Below are 24,312 nucleotides of genomic sequence, written 5' to 3'. Positions count from 1 at the left end.
GTGTTGACAAAGTGAAGTGAAAGTAATTCAGGTACTGATTCACACAGTGGCCAAACCCAGTACTGCCTCCAGGTTGCACCTACTGTTCAATTTGCTGCTTTATCTTCTGAAGCTTCACTGAAGCCTCACTCTTTAAAGGCCCAATGTGTTTTTGCATAGTCCTGTGATGAAAATATGTTGTTGACGGCAGAAACTGGCAGGGAAAGAGTGGCACGTGCCGTTTGGATTCTTTGTAAATCTGCTGTCTGCAATATAAAGACTCACTGCAATGTGAATCCAGAGATTTAAAGTTTTTCATTCACATGTACATTAAGTCTCTGAGAACCCAAACTGAGAGAGACTTAAATATACTACTCACTAGGAAAGGGCACAAGCAGCCCTACCTTTGTATGACTTGTCATAGGGAACAGTAAAGGGAAATGAAGTTAACGGGATCATGGTGCCTGATGTCACTGCCCATTAAATTCTATTTGAACCCTCATATCTTAAAACGGACACTTCTTCCCGATCACTATGCAGGTTTTTTTTGTACTTTTGAAAACTGAGTGGATTGCATATGTTAAGGGCTTCAAACATTTTCTTTGAGTCATTCTTGCAATCTGGGTGTGATGTGCAGCATCACTTAACCCTTATATAGAAGCTGACTTTTGAAGCCAATTTGCCTCTTCTTCATTCAGGAATGGGAAATGTGCACACATCTGCACGTTTAAAAATTTTATTTGAAAGCCAATGGCCATTTAGTTTCTTGTTGCTAGTTCAGATCTGTGATCTTATTTTCTTTATATAACTTAGAGCCTCTGTTCTTCATAGGCTTTTTAAGGAGGCTGTGTTCATCTGTGAAGCTTAGAGCATATTTGGAAGGAATCCATGAGAACATTTGCTAATGGAATATATGTGTGTGGGGGGGTGCTAAGGTGGGTAGTGATTCCTGAGTTCAGGAACTTAAGCCCAGCCTGTCTAGGAAGATGGGGTGATCAGGATGGACATGAACCCAGTTCCTCACCTTCCTCCTCTCAAAAACTCTCCCACCTAGTTTTCATCACCCAGGTTAAATGACCTCAGTCCTTCCAGGCCAAAAACTTAAGAGTCTTGACTCCTCTTCCTCTTCCCCCACATCTCGCAAGAAATCACCTAGGCTCTACTTTCTAAAAGTTCCAGAATCCTGTTGCTTCCAGTGATCTTTGTTACCCTCTGGACCAAGCCACCACTATTTATTGCCCGGATAATGTCAATAGCCTCCTCATGAATCTCCCCACTTGCAATCTTGCGCCCCACCCCCCAAATGTATTCTCAAAATTGCAACCAGTGATTTTTAAAAATTAAGACTTATGCTCCGAACCCTGCAATGGCTTCTGGTTTCACTCTGAATAAACGTGGTCCTCCCTTCTGCCACCCTGCCCTGCTCTTACTGCTTCTCCTACTGCTTCCTCCTTCTTGCATCAGCTCCTACCCTGATGATCTCCTTGCTGGTTCTCCAGAAAAGCAGGAAACATTCCACCTGAAGGTCTTTGCTCTAGCTGTGCCCTCTGTCTGGCAAGTTCTTTCTCCAGAGACCCAGTGGATCACCCCCTCACTTCCTTCCTACCTCTGCTCAAATCTTACTTCTCAACGAGGCCTACCTTGACCACCACATTTATTATCGCATGCCAGCTTGCACCCTGTGTGCATTCTGAAGGCCGCTAACCTGCTCTACTTTTCTGTTTTTCTATAACCTCACTGCCTTCTAACAAAGTGCATAACATATCGATTTATTTTGTTTATTGATTATAAGCAAAGAAAATGCATGGTGCCTACCATCACCTCTAGAATTAGGTTCCCCTTCCCCATCCCACTGCTAAGTTCATTGATGTAAATGGAGTGTTTAGAAGATTGCTTGGTATAGACTAGGCTCAAAAAATATTTGTTGATTAAAAGAATGATTGATTACCTTACCACTTTTGTTATTCTTATAAGTGAGATCTTTATTAGGAAACAGAACTGGCTATTGTTGATATCTAGGAATCCTATTGATTTTTTAAATATTGATCTTGTATGCAGCAAATTTGCTGAACTCTCTTATTGATTCAAATTATTTTTTTCTAGATTCAGTTTTTCTATGTAGAAAATCATATGTCTACAAATAATGACAATAATATTTCATTCTTTCTACTTCTAATGTTTTATTTATTTTTTTGGTCTATAGTTGCATTGGATAATACCTACAGTAAAATGAAGAATAGCAGCAGTGATAGTGGGAGCTTTGTCTGTTCTTGACTTTAAATGGAATGCTTCAAACACTTCATCATTCAGTATGATATATTCTCTAGGGATTTTTCCCCCCATCTATCCTTCATCACCTTTTGGAATTTGATTCTTTCAATCATGAGTGGACATTGACTCTTATAGATATGTTTTCCTGCCTGTATTAAAATTATCATATGGTTTTTTCTTTTATGTTGTTAATTTGGTGAATTCTATTTCTTTGTGTTTTTTTTTCAATTTATTTATTTTACTTTTTGAATATTTTATTCCAATTGTTAAAAATTAAAGCATAAAAATGCCTGTAACAAAAAATTTCTTTCCCTTTTCTGTTCCCGCTGACACAACCCCCCTCCATCTTGCCACAAATAACAATCTTACTAGTTTTATATGTATCCCTCTAATTTTTTATGCCATATAAATATACACAAATGTATATATATTTTTTGCCCCATCATTGGTAGTATATTAAGCTCACTGTTCTACATCTGGCTTTTTCCACTTATCTTTCCATATCAGTGTATAGGCAGCATTATAGCTTTTGTTTTAACTACAGAATATTTCATTTTATGGATGTGTATCATAATTTGTTTAACCTGCCCCAAAATGATTGACATTTTAGATTGTTTTCAAAAATTGAGGTTTTTTAGTTTCTTTATTTAAGCAGATTTCCTTTTCCTTATTCCTTAACTTTTTACTTGAAACTTACAAACCTATACTATTGAAAGAATAGTCTAATAAATGCCTGTATAGACTTCATCAATCGTTGTGACATTTCCTTTTGCTCTTTCTGTATATATGTATAGTAAATATTTTTTCCTGAAGCATTTCATAATAAGTTGTGAGCATCATGTATTTTGACCCCAAATGTTTAAACATACATCTCCTAATAACAGGGACATTTTCCCATCTATAATCCAATTATTACATATAATAAATATAACACTGATAAAACAATATTATCATATATATAGTCATAATCAAATGTTTTCAGATTGTCCCAAATTAAGGATCACACATTGCACTTGGTTGCCATGTACATTTCTTATTAAGACTCCCCTGGTTTGGCTTGTATAACAATTTTTCTTCCTACGGATTTCTCTTTCTCTGATGTGGACTTTTCATTCTCTAACCTTGATACAAATGCAGGCTTCTCCCTCTGTTTTGTCCTTAGCTCTCTTCCATTTTTATCCATCATACTATTCCTTAGTGAGTGGTGCTCTGCCTTCCAAAATTCTCTCTAAAGAATGTTGCTCACAAATCTGCATCTCCAGTTCCTGCCATTCCTCTCTGGTCCCAACCAGCCTCCTTTTGGACTGTTGCCCATGGATTCGCTCTCCACCCCCTCCTCCACTTCTCTTGCCTGGGTAACTCCTTCCCATTAGTTTAGATCTCAGCTCAGACATCACCAATGAGAAACTTTAATTAATTCCCCAGACTAGATTAACTCCATCTCTTTTGTGATTCAGAATCATCCCCCACATCTCCTTGGTAACACCCAACAACCTTGCCTCTGTCCTCTTGCGTGTCCTTTCTGCTTGAAACACCTCCTTGCCTTTTCTCCATATCTACCTCTATATTCAGTTGAAACTCCTACCCATACTTAAAGGTCCTATAAGAAGCTTTCTGAGATTTCTCAAGCCAGAATTGGTTTCTCCTTCCACAAAACATTTGTTTTGTTTCCCATTTGAGCTCACAATTATCTCTTTTGTTTTAGTTATACACTCTTAAGAGGTACTAAACAGTGTTTTAGAGTGTACTACATTCAGTGTAGGAGAGTTATAAAATGCCCAGTTCAGTATTATTTGTTGCTGGTTCTCAAATTATTGAGTGTGGAATGACAGCCCTGTGCATATATGTAGTTATAAGCTGAAAACCAGAGCCCATGAAAAGAAAGATGGGTTGAAGAAATCTAGCCTTGACTAGATTTTGTTAGAAGACAAGTGATTTCTTCCATATCATTAGAGGTGAGGCTTTTTTTTCTCTAAAGATATAGTATACAATTGTATAACCATACAAATATGGTTATAAAAAGTTTGCAAAGAAAGTTAGATAGGTGTATAGAAAAGTTGGGGGCAAAAGCCTGATCAGATTTGAACCTTCTCTCTCTCTCTCTCTCTTTTTTTTTTTTTTTTAGTTCTCTGCTTCCCTTTTAAATGAATGGTCCTAAGACAATGATGTGAAGAAAACTTAAAGTAGAAAGAAATGCTTCTTTTACTTCTTTATCAACTAAGATTGATGGTACCTGTTCTAGTTTGCTAATGCTGCTGGAATGCAAAACACCAGAAATGGATTGGCTTTTATTAAAGGGGGTTAATTTGGTTACACAGTTACAGTCTTAAGGCCATAAAGTGTCCATGGTAACACATCAGCAATTGGGTACCTTCACTGGAGGATGGCCAATGGTGTCCAGAAAGCCTCTGTTAGCTGGGAAGGCACATGGCTGGCGTCTGCTCTAAAGTTCTGGGTTCAAAATGGCTTTCTCCCAGGACGTTCCTCTCTAGACTGCAGTTCCTCAAAAATGTCACTCTTAGTTGCACTTGGAGTATTTGTCCTCTCTTAGCTTCTCCGGAACAAGAGTCTGCTTTCAATGGCCGTCTTCAGAATGTCTCTTATCTGCAGCTCCTGTGCTTTCTTCAAGTATCTCTCTTGGCTGTAGCAAGCTCGCTCCTTCTGTCTGATCTTATATAGTGTGCCAGTAATTTAATTCAGACCCACCCAATGGGCGGGCCAACACCTCCATGAAAATTATCCAATCACAGTCATCATCCACAGTTGGGTGGGGTGCATCTCCATGGAAACACTCAAAGAATTACAATCTAATTAACACTGATAGGTCTGCCCACACAAGATTACATCAAAGATAATGGTGTTTGGGGGGACACATAATATATTCAAACTGGCACAGTACCCAGCATTGCACAAGGCTGTTTAAAATTCATGATGGATTGATGTAATCCAAGGACTGTAAGGGCAAGGATTTTATTTGTCATTATACCTTCCATGGTTTAGCACAATACTCATTGACTGAATGAAATAATTTGTAAAATTGTAAATTTTAGATTTAGATATCATTAATGCAATAATGTAATTTTTAAAGAGTCAAATTAGTTGAAAGTTTTACGGTCAAAACCATTATTATTACATCATCCATCCCCCCATTTATTGCACATAACTCTTCTAGATCACTTCTTACTTACTCATTAAATATTGTAGGAGTCTAGTCCAATGGTTCCCAAATATGAGTGGTTATGAATATTTGCTTGTTCCTGACTTCACATAAAACACTGTATATTTTTTAAAAAGCTATCTTCTTCTACCCTACCAATAATAATCATGATTTAGTGGCTATGGGGTAGGCCTGGGAATATGTTTTTTTATTTAAAAAAAAAAAAATTCCAAAAGATATTGGTAGCCAGATTAAGAACCATTGTTCTAGTTTATATCTGATGTTCATTGTGGGTAAAACATATGTGGACTTCCCCTTCCCTACTTAATCTAGTTCATTTAGGGAAATCTCCACAAGAGATACACATCAAAACCTAATAATTCTCCCCATAGTTGAATTATATATTGAAATCCCAAAGAGATCTTCATTGAATTCCCTAGAAAATGAAAAAGTAAGTCCTTTCAGGATATGAATATAAAATGGGACCACGTAGCCTACCAGTGGCACAATCTAATTGTAGCAAATTGTGTTAGACAAATTGGTCATCTAGACTTTAATTAATTTTGAATAAAAATGTAAACACCAATAATCCCAAATCTTACTTAATTGACTAGAAGAAAATGTGATTGAGAGGAACAAGAAAACTAAGGAAAACAAAAAGGACAAGACACTAAAGAAAAGATGATTCTTGAAAAACATAAATTTTTGGAAAAATTTCTCCCAATATTCTATGTAATTAAAATTTCATCTAAAAACTTCGTTGAGCTAAAGGAGGACAATCATATGTATTTCTACTCCAATAACTATTTTCAAAATTTGGTTTTGAGTATAGTGGTGAGTTTTTTTTATTTTTAAAAATTAATTTTGCCTGACATCTATTTGCTTTCATATTAGCAACAAGCACCATGCTCTGAGCAGCTAATATAAGGGCTCTACTTGGTGGTCAAGCACTGAAAAGAATAAGGAAGCAAGATACTTCCAAGCCATGGTCTTGGTTTTTGTTTTTGTTTTTTTTTTTCTGTAAGTTTTTGAATATTTGAATGGACTGTGTTGAAAACAAAAACAAAATAATGCCAGCAACTATTTCTCAGAAATTAATTTTGTGATATCTGTCATTTCTACTGTTGGCTGTCATCCCCAATGCAGGCAAGGTTAGTTAATAGATAATCTGGCCAACAATCTGAATTTGGTGATGGTGAGGGGAATACAAAAATTCAGGAATTTGAAGCACAACCAGTATGTTATTGAATTTACAGATCACTCACTAGGGAAGCAGAGACTATGAGAAATGGTGGTGGCTGTCGTTTTACTGCAGGCAAAGTAAGGCTCAGAAAAGCAAAATGCCTTGCCTGAAGCCATTTAAAAGCTTGGAACAAAAAGTATATTTCTGACTCCAGGTCTCTGCTCTTACCCACGAGCTTTCCCTGATTCAGTAGCTGATTCTTTACCTTATGGCCGTGAGGTGAAACCACACTTCTTTCATCTCTAGGTGACACCTAAAATCACAGTCCTTCCTGCTGCAATCACTGCCCTTGCTGGAATGCTTCACAGTGAGGGCAAAGTTCAAATGCTCAGTTGACACTGAACTCGGCATTCATTTGAGTGGAAGGAGGTGCTCTCTCCTTCCATTGGTATTAGGGTAGAAATGCCCCAGAAGGGGGCCTGAAGTGTGCAAGCCAACTTGGCATAGAGAGTTGCAGCTTTTCAAGGGCTCACTGACACTCTGCAAAAGCATAAACATTTCTTTGGGGGAAAAAAGTCCTATTTAAAGCAGACTTTCAAATATTCTCTGATTAAAATTGCCAGGTTTATTTTGTTTGTGCCATCTGCTAATGCAATCATGTAAAATTCTATGATTTTGTTTCAGTGAGTTAATTCTCCTTAGGGCTGAATCAAATGGGACTGTAGACTTAGGGACTGAACAAGAAATGGTCTGTATCTAATGAGATGGCCCAAGAATTAACCATGTTACATGAACTATACATGAACTCCACAAAGGCTTCTGCTGGATCTGATTTTGGCCAACTGATTTTTCACAACTGTAATTTTTAGTAGTTTACAAATGCATTCCCTATTGCTTCCCATCCATCTTTCGCCACTTAAAAAATACATTCTGAAGTCAAGTTTATAATGAAAATAATTTACCACATGATGTTGATTCATTAAATCCCCTCATCCACAGGGAAGTTTTTCATGTGAATAAAGGCTTATTAAACATGCTGTGATTATTTTTTTCTTTTCAGTTGGAGTAGCTATTATTTTAAGTTTTTGAATCTACTTTCTGGATAATTTTTATGCCAATCCATAACTTCCTTTGAAGAGCTAACCTGGAATACTAAAAAAAAAAGGAAAGAAAATCATTTTCACCTTCTTGTCTATCAGCACTAATCCTCTTAAAAGTACCCTTTCAATCAAGGGATCCAAGAGAAGCTCAATTTCCTCCATAAATGGGCTACTGAAAGGTACAGTTTAAAAGGGCTACTACTGTGAGCAAAAAATGAAAATAATGGAGTGACCTGTGGAGATCCCCTGAGTCTAGGAACACACAGTGCCACAAGTCTTTATTGGGTCAGAGATATGCACGTATCTCTGTCAAATCGAAAAGCCAAGGATACAGCAGGCTTTTCCTTTCTGCTTGTGGGGACAAGTACTGGAAATATTTTATTGCAAAATGACTGAAACCTTGTTAGAGGTTTAACACTTAGCAGACAGCAATGGTTTACAGAAAAATGGACCAAGAATTTCTCCACTGGGTTCCTCCAGCCTTGACAACAGTGACAACTATACAGTTTAAAAAATGTGTTATAGATTCAGATGACTCCAGAAAGTTTATCTTAAAAATAAAATAGGGAAAGCATCCCTAAGAAAAATGGCTGGAGAAATACATCAACAGAATGGTATAGAAATGCCTACAGATTGCCCAAAGAAAGCAGAACCAATTTTCTGAGAAGATTGAATAGAAATATTGAATGGACCCAGCTTCATTTAAGACCCATAGAGTTCCTGTGAAATGTAATTAAGAAGACTGGGGATGGAGAATAAAAAAAGATGAGGCACAAAATGGTCCTTTACAGTTTCATTGGAAGGTCACAGCCCACTTTTTTACAGCATGAGGTGAAGCACAAGATTAAAGTGGGTTTTCAAAAGACTTGGCTGTACTCCAAAAATCTCTATTTAATGTTGTTTGCAAAATTTATACTAAAGGCAGATTTATAAGCATTGTTAAGGAACTGGTATTTCTCTTCTTTTTCACAGAATAGCGCTTTATTATTTTGATCCAGTTGATAAGTAAAATTAAGTGCATTTGGGCTGCAAATTATCAATTACATTTATAATAGCATTGTATTTATGTTGAAACAGTGAGGCTTCTGATTTCAAATTAGAAAATCTCAGCATCCTATAAGATTTTTATCATCTCTAGGGCCTTATCCTGGCCCAATGGAAGTTGCACTTTGCAGTTCTAAACTAATGTGTTTAATCTTTTTGTGGTAAGAACACAGTACACCTCTACAAAAAGCTGGGACTGGGATACTGGTTGAGAGAGCAGCTTCTAGAATCAAGCTACCTGATTTCAAATTCTGGCTCTTTCATCTAGAGATCTGGGGCAAGTTCATAATCTCTCTGTGCTCCAGTCATCCCATTAGTAAAATGAGGATATTTCCTACCTCAACAGGGATTAAATGAGATAATACATGTAAGCATTTAGCACAGTGGAAAGAAAAATCAACCCTTGCTATCTTATGGAAAGAAAAATCACTGCTATCTTGCAGTCTACACCCTAGAGCTTGGTGTGGCCCAGGCTGAGCACATAATAGCTGTAACCCATTTCTCCATATCTTAACTTCTTCCCCATTTTCCTTCCTCCTAGCTGATATGGTTAGCAAACAAATGATTTCTTGGTCAGGAAAGTTAGTCCTATATTTTCACAGCACATTTCCTCTAGGAGAGTTCCAATGCACGTTAACATATTAGAGGTGCTGAGAAGTGCTGCAGTAAAGAAGCCTGCTTTACTCCAAACTTTAAAAGCTCCAAACTTTTTTTTCACATCATCAATCAAAAACATTTTGGAAAATACCCCACTACAGTTATTCTAGAACTGAGTAACAGGAATGCCCGTAAAATAAAGAACAAATTTTAAAGTGCTACCAAACTATGATAAAACTGATGGGAAGGAAAATGAGACTAACATTTCATGAATGCCTATTATGTGTGCCAGAAATTAACAGCTTTAAAAATATTTGCTCATTTCCAAGTAAGAGTAAGGCAATGGTTTTCAAATGGGAGGGATATTTACAGTGCTCTATGAAAGAATGTTATGGCACATATTGGTTGTTTTAAGTGGGGAAGCAGTAGCTCCTTAAAGCAGTGAAGGTCCTTGAGGATCCAGCAGCCCATATCCGTGCCTAGGAATATTGCTTTTGTACCCACTGAGAAATTTGGAGATTCTGGAGTCTCTCTGTCCTCAGTTCACTAGAATGTGGCATGGTATACAAACCTGTGAACCAATCCTTGTTCTGCCACTTACTGGATATGTAACTTTGAGTAATGTACTCTTTGGATCCTATATAAATACTGGAATCACAATAATAACTTACCTAAGGGTCTGTGAGGATTATACTTATAAGCAACAAGCTTATAACAGGTGCTTAAAAAATAAATTCCAGTCCCTTAATCTACCTTCCTTCCTCTTGCCTCTATTTGTGTATTGCACAAATGCTAGAACAGGTTCTAATTCTATCCTCAACACCTACTAATTGTTATTTAAAATATTACCATATTATATATGTGTGTGTATAGAAAAAACATATACTTAATGTATTTTCTGATATACGTGTATATGAAAATCACATAAAGTATCAGTTTATGTATTATTAACGATAAACACTACATTTTGTTCTTTCTTTATATTCCCCAAGACATCTAACCTAGCATAGTACCAAGTACATAGTACTTAGTATGTCTTGTGAAATAAATGAATGGAAACAGAAGTGGTAAATTGAACTAAAATTATTCTTATCTTATACAATGCAATATAACAAACATGGCTTAATAATAGGACATTTTGTACTGGGAGAACAAGCTAGGATGGAGTCAGGCTGAGAATTTTTGAAATTTGGTGCTAAATTTCCAATGCTTTAGCGAATAGCCTAAGCTTAGCACTCAATCTTAGCTGACACTGGTAGCAGAAAACTCACTAGCAAGGCTGTCATGTTAGAGATAATCATTACTTTATAAAATTGGATCTGGTTTCAGTCTTCTTGCAAGAAACTTGAATTTCCCTCCATGCTGATAGATTGTATGTTAATACATTTCGTCTACTCTATTTTTTCTTCTCTTCTCTTTGTCATCCCCATGCAAGGGAAAGTAAAAACTACCTCTTTTCTTCTCCTGCAATGTTTATATTTTATTAAGAGTGAAGCACTTGAGAGGCAAATCTGGGGTCAGGAAGGAGAGAGTACTGCACAATAGCAGCTATTAATTTTGTAGTGAATAAACAGATCTTAATTTCAGTTTCAAGTGTAGGCAGACATAAAAACAACAGTCATAAGATATGAGATTTCTTTTCCTATCTCGCACACATTTTCTACATTGGCAGTGAGACTGAATTGTGTGAGAGATACTTTTTCCTACTTAAATGAATAAAAAAATAGGACAAAATGAGTTAGAGATTGAAAATTGATGTTGACTGTATTTGGGGTATGTTTTCAGGTAGAGTTAACAGAAATGGATGGGTACTGAATTTGGGGCAACTGGATGCTCCATCCCACAATCTCCTGTCCCTTTCTACTGTCATCTTCTTTCCCCTTTTAGCCTCTTTTCTGCTTCCTTTTCTATTTTGTCTACATCTTGGTACTGGAACATGTAATACAGCATTTACTCCTTCATGACTTGAAAATAAAATGACAGACTTCTGATACATTCAAATATTTTCTAAAACTTTTCAGAGATTAGAAAATGTGGGCTGTGTAAAATAAACTAAATGCGCATGGTCTCTTGTAGGAATGGAATTCCAGAGTTGAGAAGCTGAAGAGTGAGGCCCTCAGGATTCCGCTGTCGAAGGACCATGCAGACAAGGAGCACCTACAGCTCTCTAGCCAGAAACTGAATCTGCTTCAAGAAGAACTCGGTCGGCTCATGGTGGAAAGGAAAACCTGGTTGCAAAAGGCAAATGAGTTTTTTAACAGTGCTAACAAGGTTAGTATGAAGGTTCAGTTGATAATTTTAGCAAATCATGACAGATCAGTAAGACCTCTGTTACTTCAACAGACTGGGTTACATCACAGAAGTCGAGATTATAAGTAGAGTTTCAAAATCCACAGCAGCAAAGAAAAGCTTTGAAAATGTATTCTGATCATGGCCATTGCCTGGTTCTCAAAACTAGGAGACTCAATGTTCTGGCATGTCAAGGGTTATTAAAAAAAAAAAATCCCCTGATTAGGGTTATATCTTATAGCTGTCATTTCTGTTTCTCATGGAGGAAGGGAATTTTCATAAAATATATTGAAGTTAAAAAAAAATTAAAACCTTGAAACTTTTACTCAAAGCTCTTTGCTCTATTTTAAATCCTCTTTCATTTGCCAGGTAAAAATACATGAATATTGCAGCACTCTGCATGCAAACAGTGAGGGTAGAAACAGGTGCCTTAGCCTGATCGCCCTGCCTTGGTCTTACCTTTTTAGGGAAATCCTGCTTTGGACTGTCTCCAGGTCTTCCTGAGTCTGAGCAGTGTCTCCTTCTCCTGGTTGATCCATTTAACCTTGACTGTAGCCGGGGCTCTAGCTGAGTGGTTACACTACTCACACGCTCACATCACTTGTGTAGGTTTCAGGATATGAGCCTGGTCATCTTATTTAAAATGCTTCCCTGCCTTTCTCAATCTATTAAACACCCTCAAACTGTATTATCAGATTTGTTTAATACCTGAGATTTCACTGATGTTTTTAAAAATGGGCAATGAAAACAGATGAATGGGGAAATCACTGTAAGATACATATGTTGGATATATTACAATCTAAAGTCATGACATCAACACTCTCAATATAAGTCTGTTATATAATAGGAAGCGTTCTGAAAAGGATGAATAGTAAAATTTCAAAATAGAGATACAAGAATAATGGTAAAAATCTGTTGAAGGAATATATATTGTCAAATTATTTTAAGAGACTAAGTAGACATAAAGCATAAAAAGACAATAAAACAGTACTTCTAATACAAAACCTGTAGTTTGTAGTCCTGCAAAATGTAGAGGTTTTCAAACTCTCTCTTTCATTCTCACTCTCTAATTCTTGCTCTCTTTGCTTTCATTGTTTGGTATCTTGCCAGGGAGATTTTTTCCTACCAATATTCTTGGGCCTTGAGGTAGAAGAATGTTATCTCTTACAACAGTAATTTTAAAAACGAAGAACACAGTGGTAACTTTCTAAAACTAATACAATAATTCACATCAAATCCTGGGAAAAGAACTCATGTTTCTTAACCCCAGAGACTGGATTTCTAGATCCTGCTGTTTCATCATTTGAATGCCATGGCATAGTAAATACTCAAATTATTAATAAGCTTAGTTGGAATCTAGACATACCATAACATTCTCTATGTGCAGCCAAGAGGCATTCAGAAAGGTGTTGAGTTCTTCTACCCTGTTCAAAATATCAAAGAAATAATTTCCAATGCCAAATTTAATAATTCAATAAGAAAGATTTCAAAATCCATTAAATATTTTTTCTAGTCTGAAAGTAGTATTTACAATTGAGAAGAAGTATTTTTGATTTACCTCTGAAGTATTGAATTCTCCTTTTGAAAACTCACTTTGCTGTGTCTCAACTGCTCTAGGTTTTCCTAATTGTGCACAGCTTGGGACTTCGTCCCTAGTTGAAGTCAGGCTGTCACAGAGGGTGAAGGGTGTTTACCCTACTTGCAAGTTAGCAAGTTAACTTGTCACAGGTCTGTGGATGCTGACAGATGACACATGGCTTCTGGGTCAGGGTTGACAGACTATTACTCACAGCAGAAGCAGTAGCTGGAGTGTCAGCATTTTGCGTTAGTTCCCTAAACCCCAGAGGGGTGATGTGGATGGGCCCAGATGGTGTCTGTACATGCCCTGAATGGTGATATGGGAGAGGAACCCTAAAATTGGAGAACCCACTGGGTTTTTAAACCAACCAGTAAGCAAGCTTGCTCTGAAGTCTAGAGGGAGACATCACCTCAATCCTGAAGGCTGCTTGCTGGAAACAGAAACACCAAGAAATGGCCCAGAGAAAGAGGGCTGTGAGTTCTTGGCAGACACAATAAGATGTGTAGGAGCAGGAGAGCCCCATGGAACATCTGATAATCTGGATTAGCACTGTGGGAAAAAGAGGAAGTCAGCCCTTTGATACTTACTATGGAAACCAATTCCACTCTTGATAATGAAATTATCTTTTCAACAAATTTCTTGTTTGTTAAAGCTAGGCCAAAATTCTTTTTCAGTTTCTGTGTCAAATACCAGTATGAAAAACTTGTTAGTGTCATATGTAATTTATAAATGAGTGAATATGACAGCTTGAGTGTTTGGTCAGTAAAAAGTGAAATGTATGGTTTAAAAAACACACCTTGTATTTTTGTGAATTTTGTTAAAATAAAAAGGAATGAATGTTAGAAATCTAATCAGCAAAAGGGATTGTTATTGATAAGCTTTCAATATATCATATATGTATTTCTTTTTTCATCTAGATTTTTATACATATGTTTGGTATTTTTGTTGCAATCATCCAGAAATTCCTTTTTTTCTTTTTGCCTTTCATTTTCAATCATTCCTCTCTTTACCAATATTAAATAGGGATATTATTCAGTAGAAAAAGTCACAAATAATTTCTTTTATTGAAGTCATTGAATACTAAGTGTGGAAGATTTGTGAGAATAATTACCCTTCTTCTTTAGGGATTTATTTATTTTTTGAGTATTTACGATGTGTCAGGCACTGTTCTGGGTGCTGGGTATTCAGCAGAGAACAAAACATATAAAAATCTATAAACCAATATATTTCCCCAATTTGTAAAATTCAATAATAATTGCTACCTAATTGTCCACACTGACATCAGTTCCCCCACCGTCTTTGACCCATGTCTCCAAGAATGCAACTGGTTACCTTTCACTCCTGCTTGGGGTTGATGATTACCCAAGGCCCATGAGTCTGTTTCGCATCCAGAGTCGTCTGGAGCCTTTGGCTGAGGTTAGCAGTTTATGCTTAGAGTGAACAGCAGATGGTGATGTTAGGACATGGGGCCTTCCTATTGCTACTGATGCTTTTCATTAACTGGCCACTGGATTCAAGTGGAGGTTGAGCAGTGTATCTCAAGAATCAGATGTATTTCCTTTTCAGAGGTTACTTCTGCCTTTGGTGATCTTTTTGGCAAATCGCTTAGCAACCGATATGAGTAAGGATCTATTATCAACCTTGAATGATAGCTGATTGGAGAAGAGTTCCTCTAATTACCAGACATTGTTTAGAGTTTTGAGGACATGGCATGAAATATGAACACAGTGCCTATTATAGTAATTCATCTTGATCCCCCCAAATTTGCATCCTTCATGATTATAGATTATCTTATTTATTGTATTTCTAGCATGTTCACAAATGAGAAGCTCTGGTTAATATTTATTGATAACCTTGAACGTATTTGTCATTGTTTAGGGTATGTGGTGTGAGTCCAACAGAGATAAATATATCATATGTTTCAAGACAGAACAACATGAGCCTGTATTCATATGACGGCGATGACTGAACTGAAAGCTATAAAACTTGGCTGATCTGGTCATAAAGTTTCAAATCCCATGCCTTCTGTTCCCAGGCACCTTATTTCACTGGGGAAAGCAAGTAGAGGAAATCGAGGGGAAAAACCTATTTTACAAACATGGTCTAGTTCTTCACCTGCAAGCAAAGGTGAAGCAAAAGCTGGGGCCACCAAAGAGATACATCAAAAGCAGTTTGAATTGTAACGATTGGCACAGCTGCCACGGCTTCTGCTGTCACTGTTGAAAATGTCAGTCTTTTAAAAAGATGATGTCACTTTTACAAGATATTTAAGTTGATGCACAGCAGTAATGCCTACAGCAAGATCATTATTTCAGATGAAAACAAAATAATTAAGCCTGGAACTTGGGACAGTTTTTCATTGATATGTACACCATTTTAAAAATAGATACATTTTAGGCCCAGATGTAAGAAACAATTAATTAAAATTGTTCAGTTGTTATACAGATAGAAAGAAGGAACCTGCCGAAGTAGAAAGCAAAGCTTAATTTTAGGGCCTAAAATAATATCCAGAAGGAATTTATTGAGGTGATATAAATGAATTCAAGAAATTAAGCTAAAAGTTATTAGTCTTCAAGGGAACTGAAATTACCTTCAGTTTCATAATTCTTATGAGCCTGCTTTGGATTTCTCTTTTCCCTTTCTCTTAGAAACAGCTTAAGCAGTTTTCTTTCCCTTCCTCCCTCCTGTCCTTGTCCTTTTCATTCAAGCATTCAGCAAATATATCACATTCCTATTGTTGCCAAGCGTTGTACAGGAACTTGAGCTAAAGTAAAGAAACATGCAGTCCTGCTTTCAAAGGCACTCCCAGTCTAGTTTGGGGGAGAGGTCAGGTAACAGAAGCACAATGCACTGTGGGTAAAAACCATGATGGAGGACGTCTAGGGCATTAGGGAATACAGAGGAGAGATCCCCCAACCTAGCTTAGAGGGAAAGTGTCGAGGAAGACTTCCCTAGAGAAGGTGACCACTAAGCCAAGTTTGGAAGAATGGGGAAGGTAGAAGTTGGGGGAGGGGTGGACAGTACAAAGTTATGCCATATTTAGGGAACCTCAGGTGATTCATTTTGCCGGGAGTTTAAGTTGTAAGCCCAGAATAATGAGAGAAAAAACCAGAGAAGCAATCGGGGGCCAGGAATGGTCTTGAATAGCATGTTATTCTGACTACTATGCAGCAATATTTACGATTTTCACCAGGAGAAAGTCATAAAGAGGCAAACCTCCTCATGTAGAAGCTGTGATGTCATCCTTTAATCTCCTGTATTCTCTTTGAGACAGTGATGACTGTACAGGGTTTAGAAAGCTTTGGCTTTAGAGTTCAGGAGTCAGGACATTTAAACCACAGCCAATATTTGGTAAAAATTGCTAAACTATTAGCACATAATTATAAAAATATACATTATAGAAAAAAATTACAGAAAAAAGAATACCTTTAAACATCTTGCATTTCTCATGAGACCTCACAACCCAATGCATATTTAATAGACTCTTGTACTGAAGGCACATAATTTCATGTTCATGCACAAATGAGAATCTTTCACAGTAAAGATATCAATCAACTTCTAAGTCATGAACCTATTAATTGGTGTCACTTTCATGCATACTTTCAGAATATTGTCTCTCTCAATTGACAGTGAACATATTCTGCCTTGCATTGTAGTTATTGTGGGTAAATTTAATTTTCTTTGTTAGATTAAAGTTCCTAGGGGGTAAAAAAAATTGTCCATTTCACCTAGAACAGTGCTTTCCAGTTAGTAGATGTTTAGTAATTATTTGAATGACAGAGAGCACTGAAATATTATAAACCCTAGAGTTTTAAGGCAAACTATACTCTATTGCTCATAAAAGATTAAATCAATCCAGGGTAATCAAGGTGAGATTATTTTGAATGAGGAGAGCTTAATTACTTCAATGCATGAAAAACACAAATTTCAAGCTCAATCTCTGTGTCATAGCTGAGAGGGCAAGTAGAATTGTGTAAAGGACTTGTAAACCACACACAACCTTCTCTGAAAAGATTCCACGCAGCATCAATTGCTTCGTTCTTATTTTTCTCATATGGTTTCTCTCTGTTCCTTAAAGAGAGATGATTTCTTAATCGTCTTTGTATGCTACCTACTGCTCGCAAAATTTTATTGGATGAATAAAAACAGATAAATGGATGGCCATATTACAGATCAATTCACATTCTGAAGTTGAGTTTCCTCTTTTCTAACATAGGCCTAATAGTACCTACCTACCACAGGGAGTAATAAATTCAGTAAACAACTTCAGGAATAACAGGTCTTATAACTGGTACAACATCTTTTTAGGGTAGAGTTCTAATGTAAATAAATAAATGGAATTCTGAGTTAAGTGAAAATTTAGAAATATTTGTTAGTATGACACATAGCTAAAATAACATTGTGATTAAGTACATGTATTTTGGAGCCAGTGCTGGAGTATGGATCTGGGCTCAGCCTTTTGGTAGCTCTATGACTGTGCACAAGTTACTTAACTTCCATGTGCATCTAGCCTTTTTATCTGTAAAATAGGAATAGTAATTGTATGTACTTCAAAGGGTCATTGCACTGTCTAAATGAGTTAATGTATAGCTAGTACATACAACACCTAAGCACTCACTAAGTGCTAGCCATTATTTTTCCATTATTTATGCATTTAATGCTGAACTAGCCACTCGAACATACCATAAATGCTATTGTTCATTTTCAACATCCCAAGCACCTAGCAGAGTCCATGGTACATAGATTTCAACAAATATTCACTGAATAAATGAAAATATAAATACTTTGCATGTTTTAAATGGACATTTTCTGTATTAATATTCCCAGGAGCATCTTAAACAATTTAGGTCAATTTAGATAAAAGAAAATAGAAACTATAAACCTAGAGACCAGTGGCTTAAAGTTCTACTTTATGGGTCTAGTTTATCCATCTCCAAGGTGGACTATTGCTGAAGAAGTAGAGATGGTCAATACATAAACTTCCTCAGTTCCCCATTAATAAAAATACTTCAGATACATACCATCTTCAATCCAAAGTTCTTTCTTTTCCAGTGCTTTTTTATTTCAGTGTTTTAGATTATGAAGCAAAAACCTTTTTAGAGGCTAACAGTTTTAAACACCTCTCGTTATCATTAATCTCCTTGTGAGAAGGAGGGGTCCAGCAGCTACAACCTTTGAGAGGCAAGGAACAGGCAGGAGCAGCAATGCTGGGGGAAAAAAAAACTCACCATTATGCCATGGCCTTTGAAGCAATTGAAAACTGGCAAATTTGGGCAAAGCCTGAAGGAAGAATCAGCCCACCAGGCTGGGGGTCACCAGAAACTATCTAAGGTGATATTTAGGAAAGGAAACTGAAGCTTTCCTTTTTTATAAAAACTGAACCCAGAAGAAATCCAACTCTCCACGGGCAGTGGAATCCAGTGCTCTAATTAGAAGCTGAGTTCAGTTTTGGTCCTTGTTTGTTATAAAGTTTCCAACCAAACTCATTCTCCAGTCTCTGGATTCAAGAAAGGACATTTTCAAAGATCTACTGGTTTGTATGTGTCAGTGCTCTTCAAATTAATCAAGAAGCAAACACAGTATTTCTTACTATCTTTGTGAAGCAGCATGATATAAGAATTATGCTGGGTGCCTCATGTTTCTTGCTTCAATTGTTAGTCCCCTAGATATTTTTAAAAGAAGAAAATATGCCACGTCTTGATATAATCTCTATCTGACATGGTGCAGCCTGCTCTGGATCCTGGACTTAAGGGAAAAACAGAAGATCTTTGTTAGTGTCTTACAGAACAAAACCCAAGAAACTCCTTAGTCTTTTCCAAACCAGGTCCAAAAAAAGCTGATTTATCTCCTCCTTTTCTGCCTAATAACTGAGTTGGTATCAGATAAGATGGTCAAGAAGAGCTGGAACTCAGAGGGAAAAACTATTATCCTCGGGCATATATCCTTATTTTTTCCAATCCAGTTATAAAAGCTTTTACTTAACCTGCACGTAAAACGAGGAAAGAGAAAGACATGAAGAGAGAAAGCTAAAAGGGAAACATTAATTCCCAAGGAGTTTACATAGAGGCCATGGTGTCCTTATTGCCAGAAATAACCTGTTCTGAACCTATATCTGAACTGTGTGTGCAAGAAAGATTCTTTCCACAGTAGGTCAGTATATCAGGTTCCTTATGGATATGGTAAATAGAAAAGCACTCAGTTCTATTTTGGGGGTAGATGAAGTAGAAGAAATGATACTTAGATCATTTCTGGAATTGCCACATGGATTCCTCATCAAATTCTAACCTGGCTAACCCAGTTACGTGGAATAAGAGAAATGAGCATTGAAAGGGGATTTAAAGGAAAGGTCAAATAATAGTCTTGAGGGGCTAGTTGACATGAATGACCCCTGAGGAATTAAGAGCCCTGAATATAGAAACAGAGGCCTTTGAATTTGTGTGAAAAGTAAAAGATATTCCAATAAAGGTCTCAAAAGATAGAAGCAATGTGGTTGCAAACTTCTTTTCTAGACTAAAGCAGGAGACTAAAAAATGAAACCAGTAGGAGAAAGTAACAAAAATGAATGTTGGTTTTTGGTGGATAATAATATTCCTTCTGACTTTTCCTCTTGCATGAGATTCAGACAGACACTATATTGTTTTTGAAAAAAGACTTGCTTTTAAAGTCAGGAAATTGGATTTTTATTTCTGTGTCTACAGGTTATTCCTGTAGGGCTAGGTTAGTGTTGAGGTCAAGAAGTAAGCTGTCTTACAGTCCCCACCCCATCTTACATGTAGCAGGTATTCTGTAAATACATCTATTGAGCTAATGAAGAAATGAAATCACTTACCTCCTTTGTAATGCCATAGTTCTATTAAGGGTGATACATACAGCAATTCATAAGTAAGTGCCTTCATAATACTTTGATCTTTTTGAGAAAAAGCTCTGGAAGAAAATTTGGCTATTTTGATTCTAAGTTATGAATTATCTTGGTCCTCAATGTATCATCTCCTCCTGTAAGTAAATGTTTGAGCCTTCGATTTATGTGCATGCTGTTAGGAAATAACACTTTTGTTTTACGATAACAGGACTAAGGTAGAGTCACATTGCACATGCATTTAATGTACACATGGCTTTAGAATTGAACTCCTATGAAGATGGTGCAGCGCCCAAGAATATGAGCATGGCAGCTGTTCAGTGAGGCCACAAGATGAAAGGACCACATCAGATGAATGACAGGCAGCAGGTGTCCAAGCGCTTCTTGATGAGTTTTCAAAGATGTGTCCTATCAATCAAGGTTCCAAGTAACATCCAGCAAATATTTTCTGAGTACTTAACTAGCTGCCTGCCATCATACCCTAGTTACTTTCATACATTTTCTCTTCTTTAATTCTCACAACAAACATACATAACATATATTAAAGTTATAATGGCATAACACAGAATGGAGTAAACTTGTAAGCAAGAAAAAGCACAAAAAATTCTCCATCCTTTCCCCATTTGGACTAGGAACTTGAGAATTATCTCAAAGGAAAAAGTGTGTGACTGCTCTGACCTCTGTATTTAGACTTTCCCTTTATTTCTTCCTTTAATCTAGCTCAGTGATTCTCAATTCTAAATGTGAATATGAATTAGTGTAAACATTAAACTACATAAATTAAACTTTAAGGGTGATTTAAGGGAGTTCAAAGGTAATTGTGACTAGATCAGGTTTTTGTTTATGCACTGATTTTAAATCAAACCCTCAGTTAAGATGATCCACTTTATTCAAAATAAACAATAAATATTTAAAATATAAAACACAATTCCAGAAATGATGGTGATTGCCAAGTAGGGTTTCATTGAGTTATGGAAGGATCGAGAGAGCAATTTATCTATTTTTTTAAAGTCAGCATCGTTGCATTTGGTTTTGTTGCCAATTGTGGGAAAGAGGAAGGATAAATAAGGAAAAGTGATTTCTTGAGGTTCAAAGTTTCTTTAATAAAGCATTCTTTCTTTTACAGTCCTCTATAGCCTAAGAGAAATCTCTCAGTCTTTCCCTAACACTTATTTATAACAAGTAAGTTTTAAAATACTGTTTTTTCCACCCAAGTTTACAGGCTTCTCTGAAATGCCCTTCTTTCCTGCTGCTTCCCATCATAATCCTTTCCCACATGGTACCAGAGCCCAGGTTTTAAGAGCAGGGGCCTCGGGACCAAACAAACTGGGATAAATCTAGATTTGCCACTTAGTAGCAATGTCATTTTGTGCAATTTATTTAACATCTTTGAAACTCAGTTCCACCACTCATATATAAGGGGATAATTTCTCACCCCTTCCTAGGGCTAAGGACACTATGCCTGAACCTCAGCAGGCATTCGAAAATATTTGTTATGAGATGAAAAGTGATTGTGAAACACATAGTGTAGAAACTAGCCACAGTCAGTTCCTCTTAAACTGTAGTCATTATTTTTACTCCTTATCAGCTACTAAATAAATGGGAATGGTTTTGTTTTAAACATTCTAAGTAAACAGAAAGAGCAGACTTGGGAGATACAAAGACATTGGCAGTTGAACAGACTGTCGACACATAATTAATAGGATGGTATTTGAGGAATTTCATATGAAAATTCAAATTTGTCCAGTTCCAGTTATGACATTAAAACTCACTCCCTAAGAAGGTAGCCAGGTGGAGAGAGAAGGGGATGTTTTTACCTATCTCCATGACTCCAACCTCTACATTTGGCTTGAGCCACTGTGTTCTTTCAGTAAGTTTGCCTTGCTCTTTTGGCCTCCATCAGGTCTTTGTGGTGCTAAACTCATGAGACCATCTGTTGCCTATCAAGTTCACTGGCTCCCAAATCTCAACCCTGGAACGCTAGATTTTAAGACTCCTGTTTGACCATATAGCTCTGTGACGCTTACTTTGACGGGGCTGTTTCTCCAGATTGTTGTATGGGGCATCCTGTAAGGTGGCCTCTTTCAATAGTCCCGAAAGGCAACACAGCAAGAGATTCCTTGCCATTTGGTTTTTCTTCAACTTACCTACTGTCTTGCTTTCCAGGATGAAGTTTGGAGATGGAATACTGCGAGATTCATGAAGACCACTGCACTCTCCTCTCTTGTTGTCCTCATATTTTCACAGTCCTCTTTTACTGCCTTTACTTCATATGTTCCATCTTAATGCCTTAATGGCCAAAGGGATAGCTCCTCTATATTCTGTGTGAATTCCATAAGCTTAATCCCCCATGCTTGGTTGTTGATGTGATAATAAAGGAGGAAAATAAAGGAATTCATAAAGTCTTCTCTGAAGACAGTATCTTGGTTTGTAGGGATATGGTATTTTCTGCATAATCTTATTTTGCATGGCAGAAACTAAATATTACCTTGGACTTTCTCTTTGTAATGCTTTGGGGCTAAATTCTAATCTCCTCTGTAGACAAATGGATGCCTTGGTTGGAGGAGGCCTAAGGTCTTATACTTGGAAAGGCAAGGGGAAAAAGCATGTTAGTAATTTTCTGAATATTTTCCTACTGTTTTTCAGGTGCAAAGTGCAATTTATTAGGAAATTTCCATTTAAGAATATTACACAGACATTCAGGTTATGAAAGGCTATATAATATTTTTTAATATTACATCCATTATTTGTATGCAGTGTAAAATATATACAAACAAACCTGATTCACCAAATGCTATACAGTTATAGCCATTTGTGTTGTGTAGATACAGTGTCAATGTAAACTATTTTGGTAATTTTATGGTGTTCATATTTATCTTTGCTGAACTAAACTACAATCAGTTTCCCTAAATGGAAACTTAAAACCATAAAACTGTTTTCCAAGACTAAGATCGTTGTTTTTGGTTATGATCAAACTAATAAATTTAACACCCTGGTTTAATCTCTAGTATTTTGTGTTCACATCATTGTAGATTTTCGACTGGAAAAGCTGAAAACGAAAGTATGTTTTCTTTGGCAGGCATTTGATGTACTTGGAAGAGTTGAAGCTTACCTTAAGCTCCTTAAATCAGAGGGTTTAAGTCTGCCTGTCTTGGCAGCAAGGCATGAGGAATTACATAGAGAAATTACAGACTGCACAGCTGACGCTTTGCAAAAAGGACAAACGTTAATCATCCAAGTAGACTCCTGCAGGTGAGTAAAGTGTATTTCTTCCTCAGTGTAACAAACTTTTTCACAATTTCCACAACCTGTTAAAAACAATATTTGCATGGTTTTTTTTTTTCCCTGCTTCTGATGTTTTGCTGCATTATGACGTGGGTCAAAAGGATCTATTGAATTTTGTTCAGCAGCAATCCTGAACACAACTTGGCTCATCCAGAAGTCAGGCTATATTCTGAGCTTGAGATGCTCAGATGCTAAAGCTTTCTCACTACTAGTTTCCAAAGAAAGGAGAGGGAATGGACAAAAGAAGAAAACAAAGCTTTAGTTCTCGGCGCTTGTTATGTTCTAGCATCTCCGATTGGTTTCTTCCTCCCTGTTAGTCCATGAGCCTTGGGTCCATCCTGGACATTTTTTCATTTCTGGAGAAAAATAAAGCCCCACAATACCCTTTCATTTATTGCTTGGTGGTTCACCAAGCAAAATCCCAAGTAAAAGATGATATTAGTAATGAAAATAGCTCATATTTGTTAAGACTTCACCACATCCCAGGCACTGGGCCTAAGAGCCTTACAGTCCTCACAGCAACACTACAAGGAACATACTATTAATGTTCACCTTGTACAAATAAGGTAACTGAGGCACCAAGGCACGAAGTAACTTGCACAAGGTCACAAAGCCAGTTGATAGCAGAGCCCCTATTTGAATCAAGATGCACAGACCCTAGACCCCAGGCTCTTAAACAGTGTGCAAAGAGGAATGTTTGGTGAGCACGTCTGGTGAGTGCATCAGGGTGAGTTTAGAATTGGGTAGGAATGAGGAGAGAGAACTTTGAGAAATAAAAAGAGAATGCAGTAGGAAAGTGTAGGGAATAACAAGGGTTGGAAAACAAAGGGAAGATGCTAGGGCAGTTGGTGGAACAGAGGAAAGCTAGGAAGTAATGAACTAGGCTAGGAACTATGTTTTGACAGAGAGGGATGAAAAGATTTGTGCAAATGGGTTAAGCCCAGTTATTCATCTTCCATATACATAATCTTC

The 24,312-nt window shown here is 36.9% G+C and overlaps 1 protein-coding gene across 9 annotated transcripts in view; it reads left to right on the top strand.

Annotated features, from left to right (window-relative positions):
- The window catches only part of CCDC141 (coiled-coil domain containing 141), a 232,839-nt gene that overhangs the window by 140,028 nt on the left and 68,499 nt on the right, over nucleotides 1-24,312 (top strand). For all 9 annotated transcript variants that reach the window (XM_037848536.1, XM_037848537.1, XM_037848538.1 and 6 more), the window contains 2 exons: nucleotides 11,408-11,602; nucleotides 23,135-23,307. In XM_037848536.1, coding sequence (XP_037704464.1) covers nucleotides 11,408-11,602; nucleotides 23,135-23,307 — 368 coding nt within the window. The remainder of the gene's footprint in view (nucleotides 1-11,407; nucleotides 11,603-23,134; nucleotides 23,308-24,312) is intronic.

This window comes from Choloepus didactylus, chromosome 9 (assembly GCF_015220235.1).
Source record: "Choloepus didactylus isolate mChoDid1 chromosome 9, mChoDid1.pri, whole genome shotgun sequence".
Classification (NCBI taxonomy): Eukaryota; Metazoa; Chordata; class Mammalia; order Pilosa; family Megalonychidae; genus Choloepus; species Choloepus didactylus.
The sequence above is the reverse complement of the archived record's forward strand: the minus strand, read 5'-3'. Positions and strand labels throughout refer to the sequence as shown.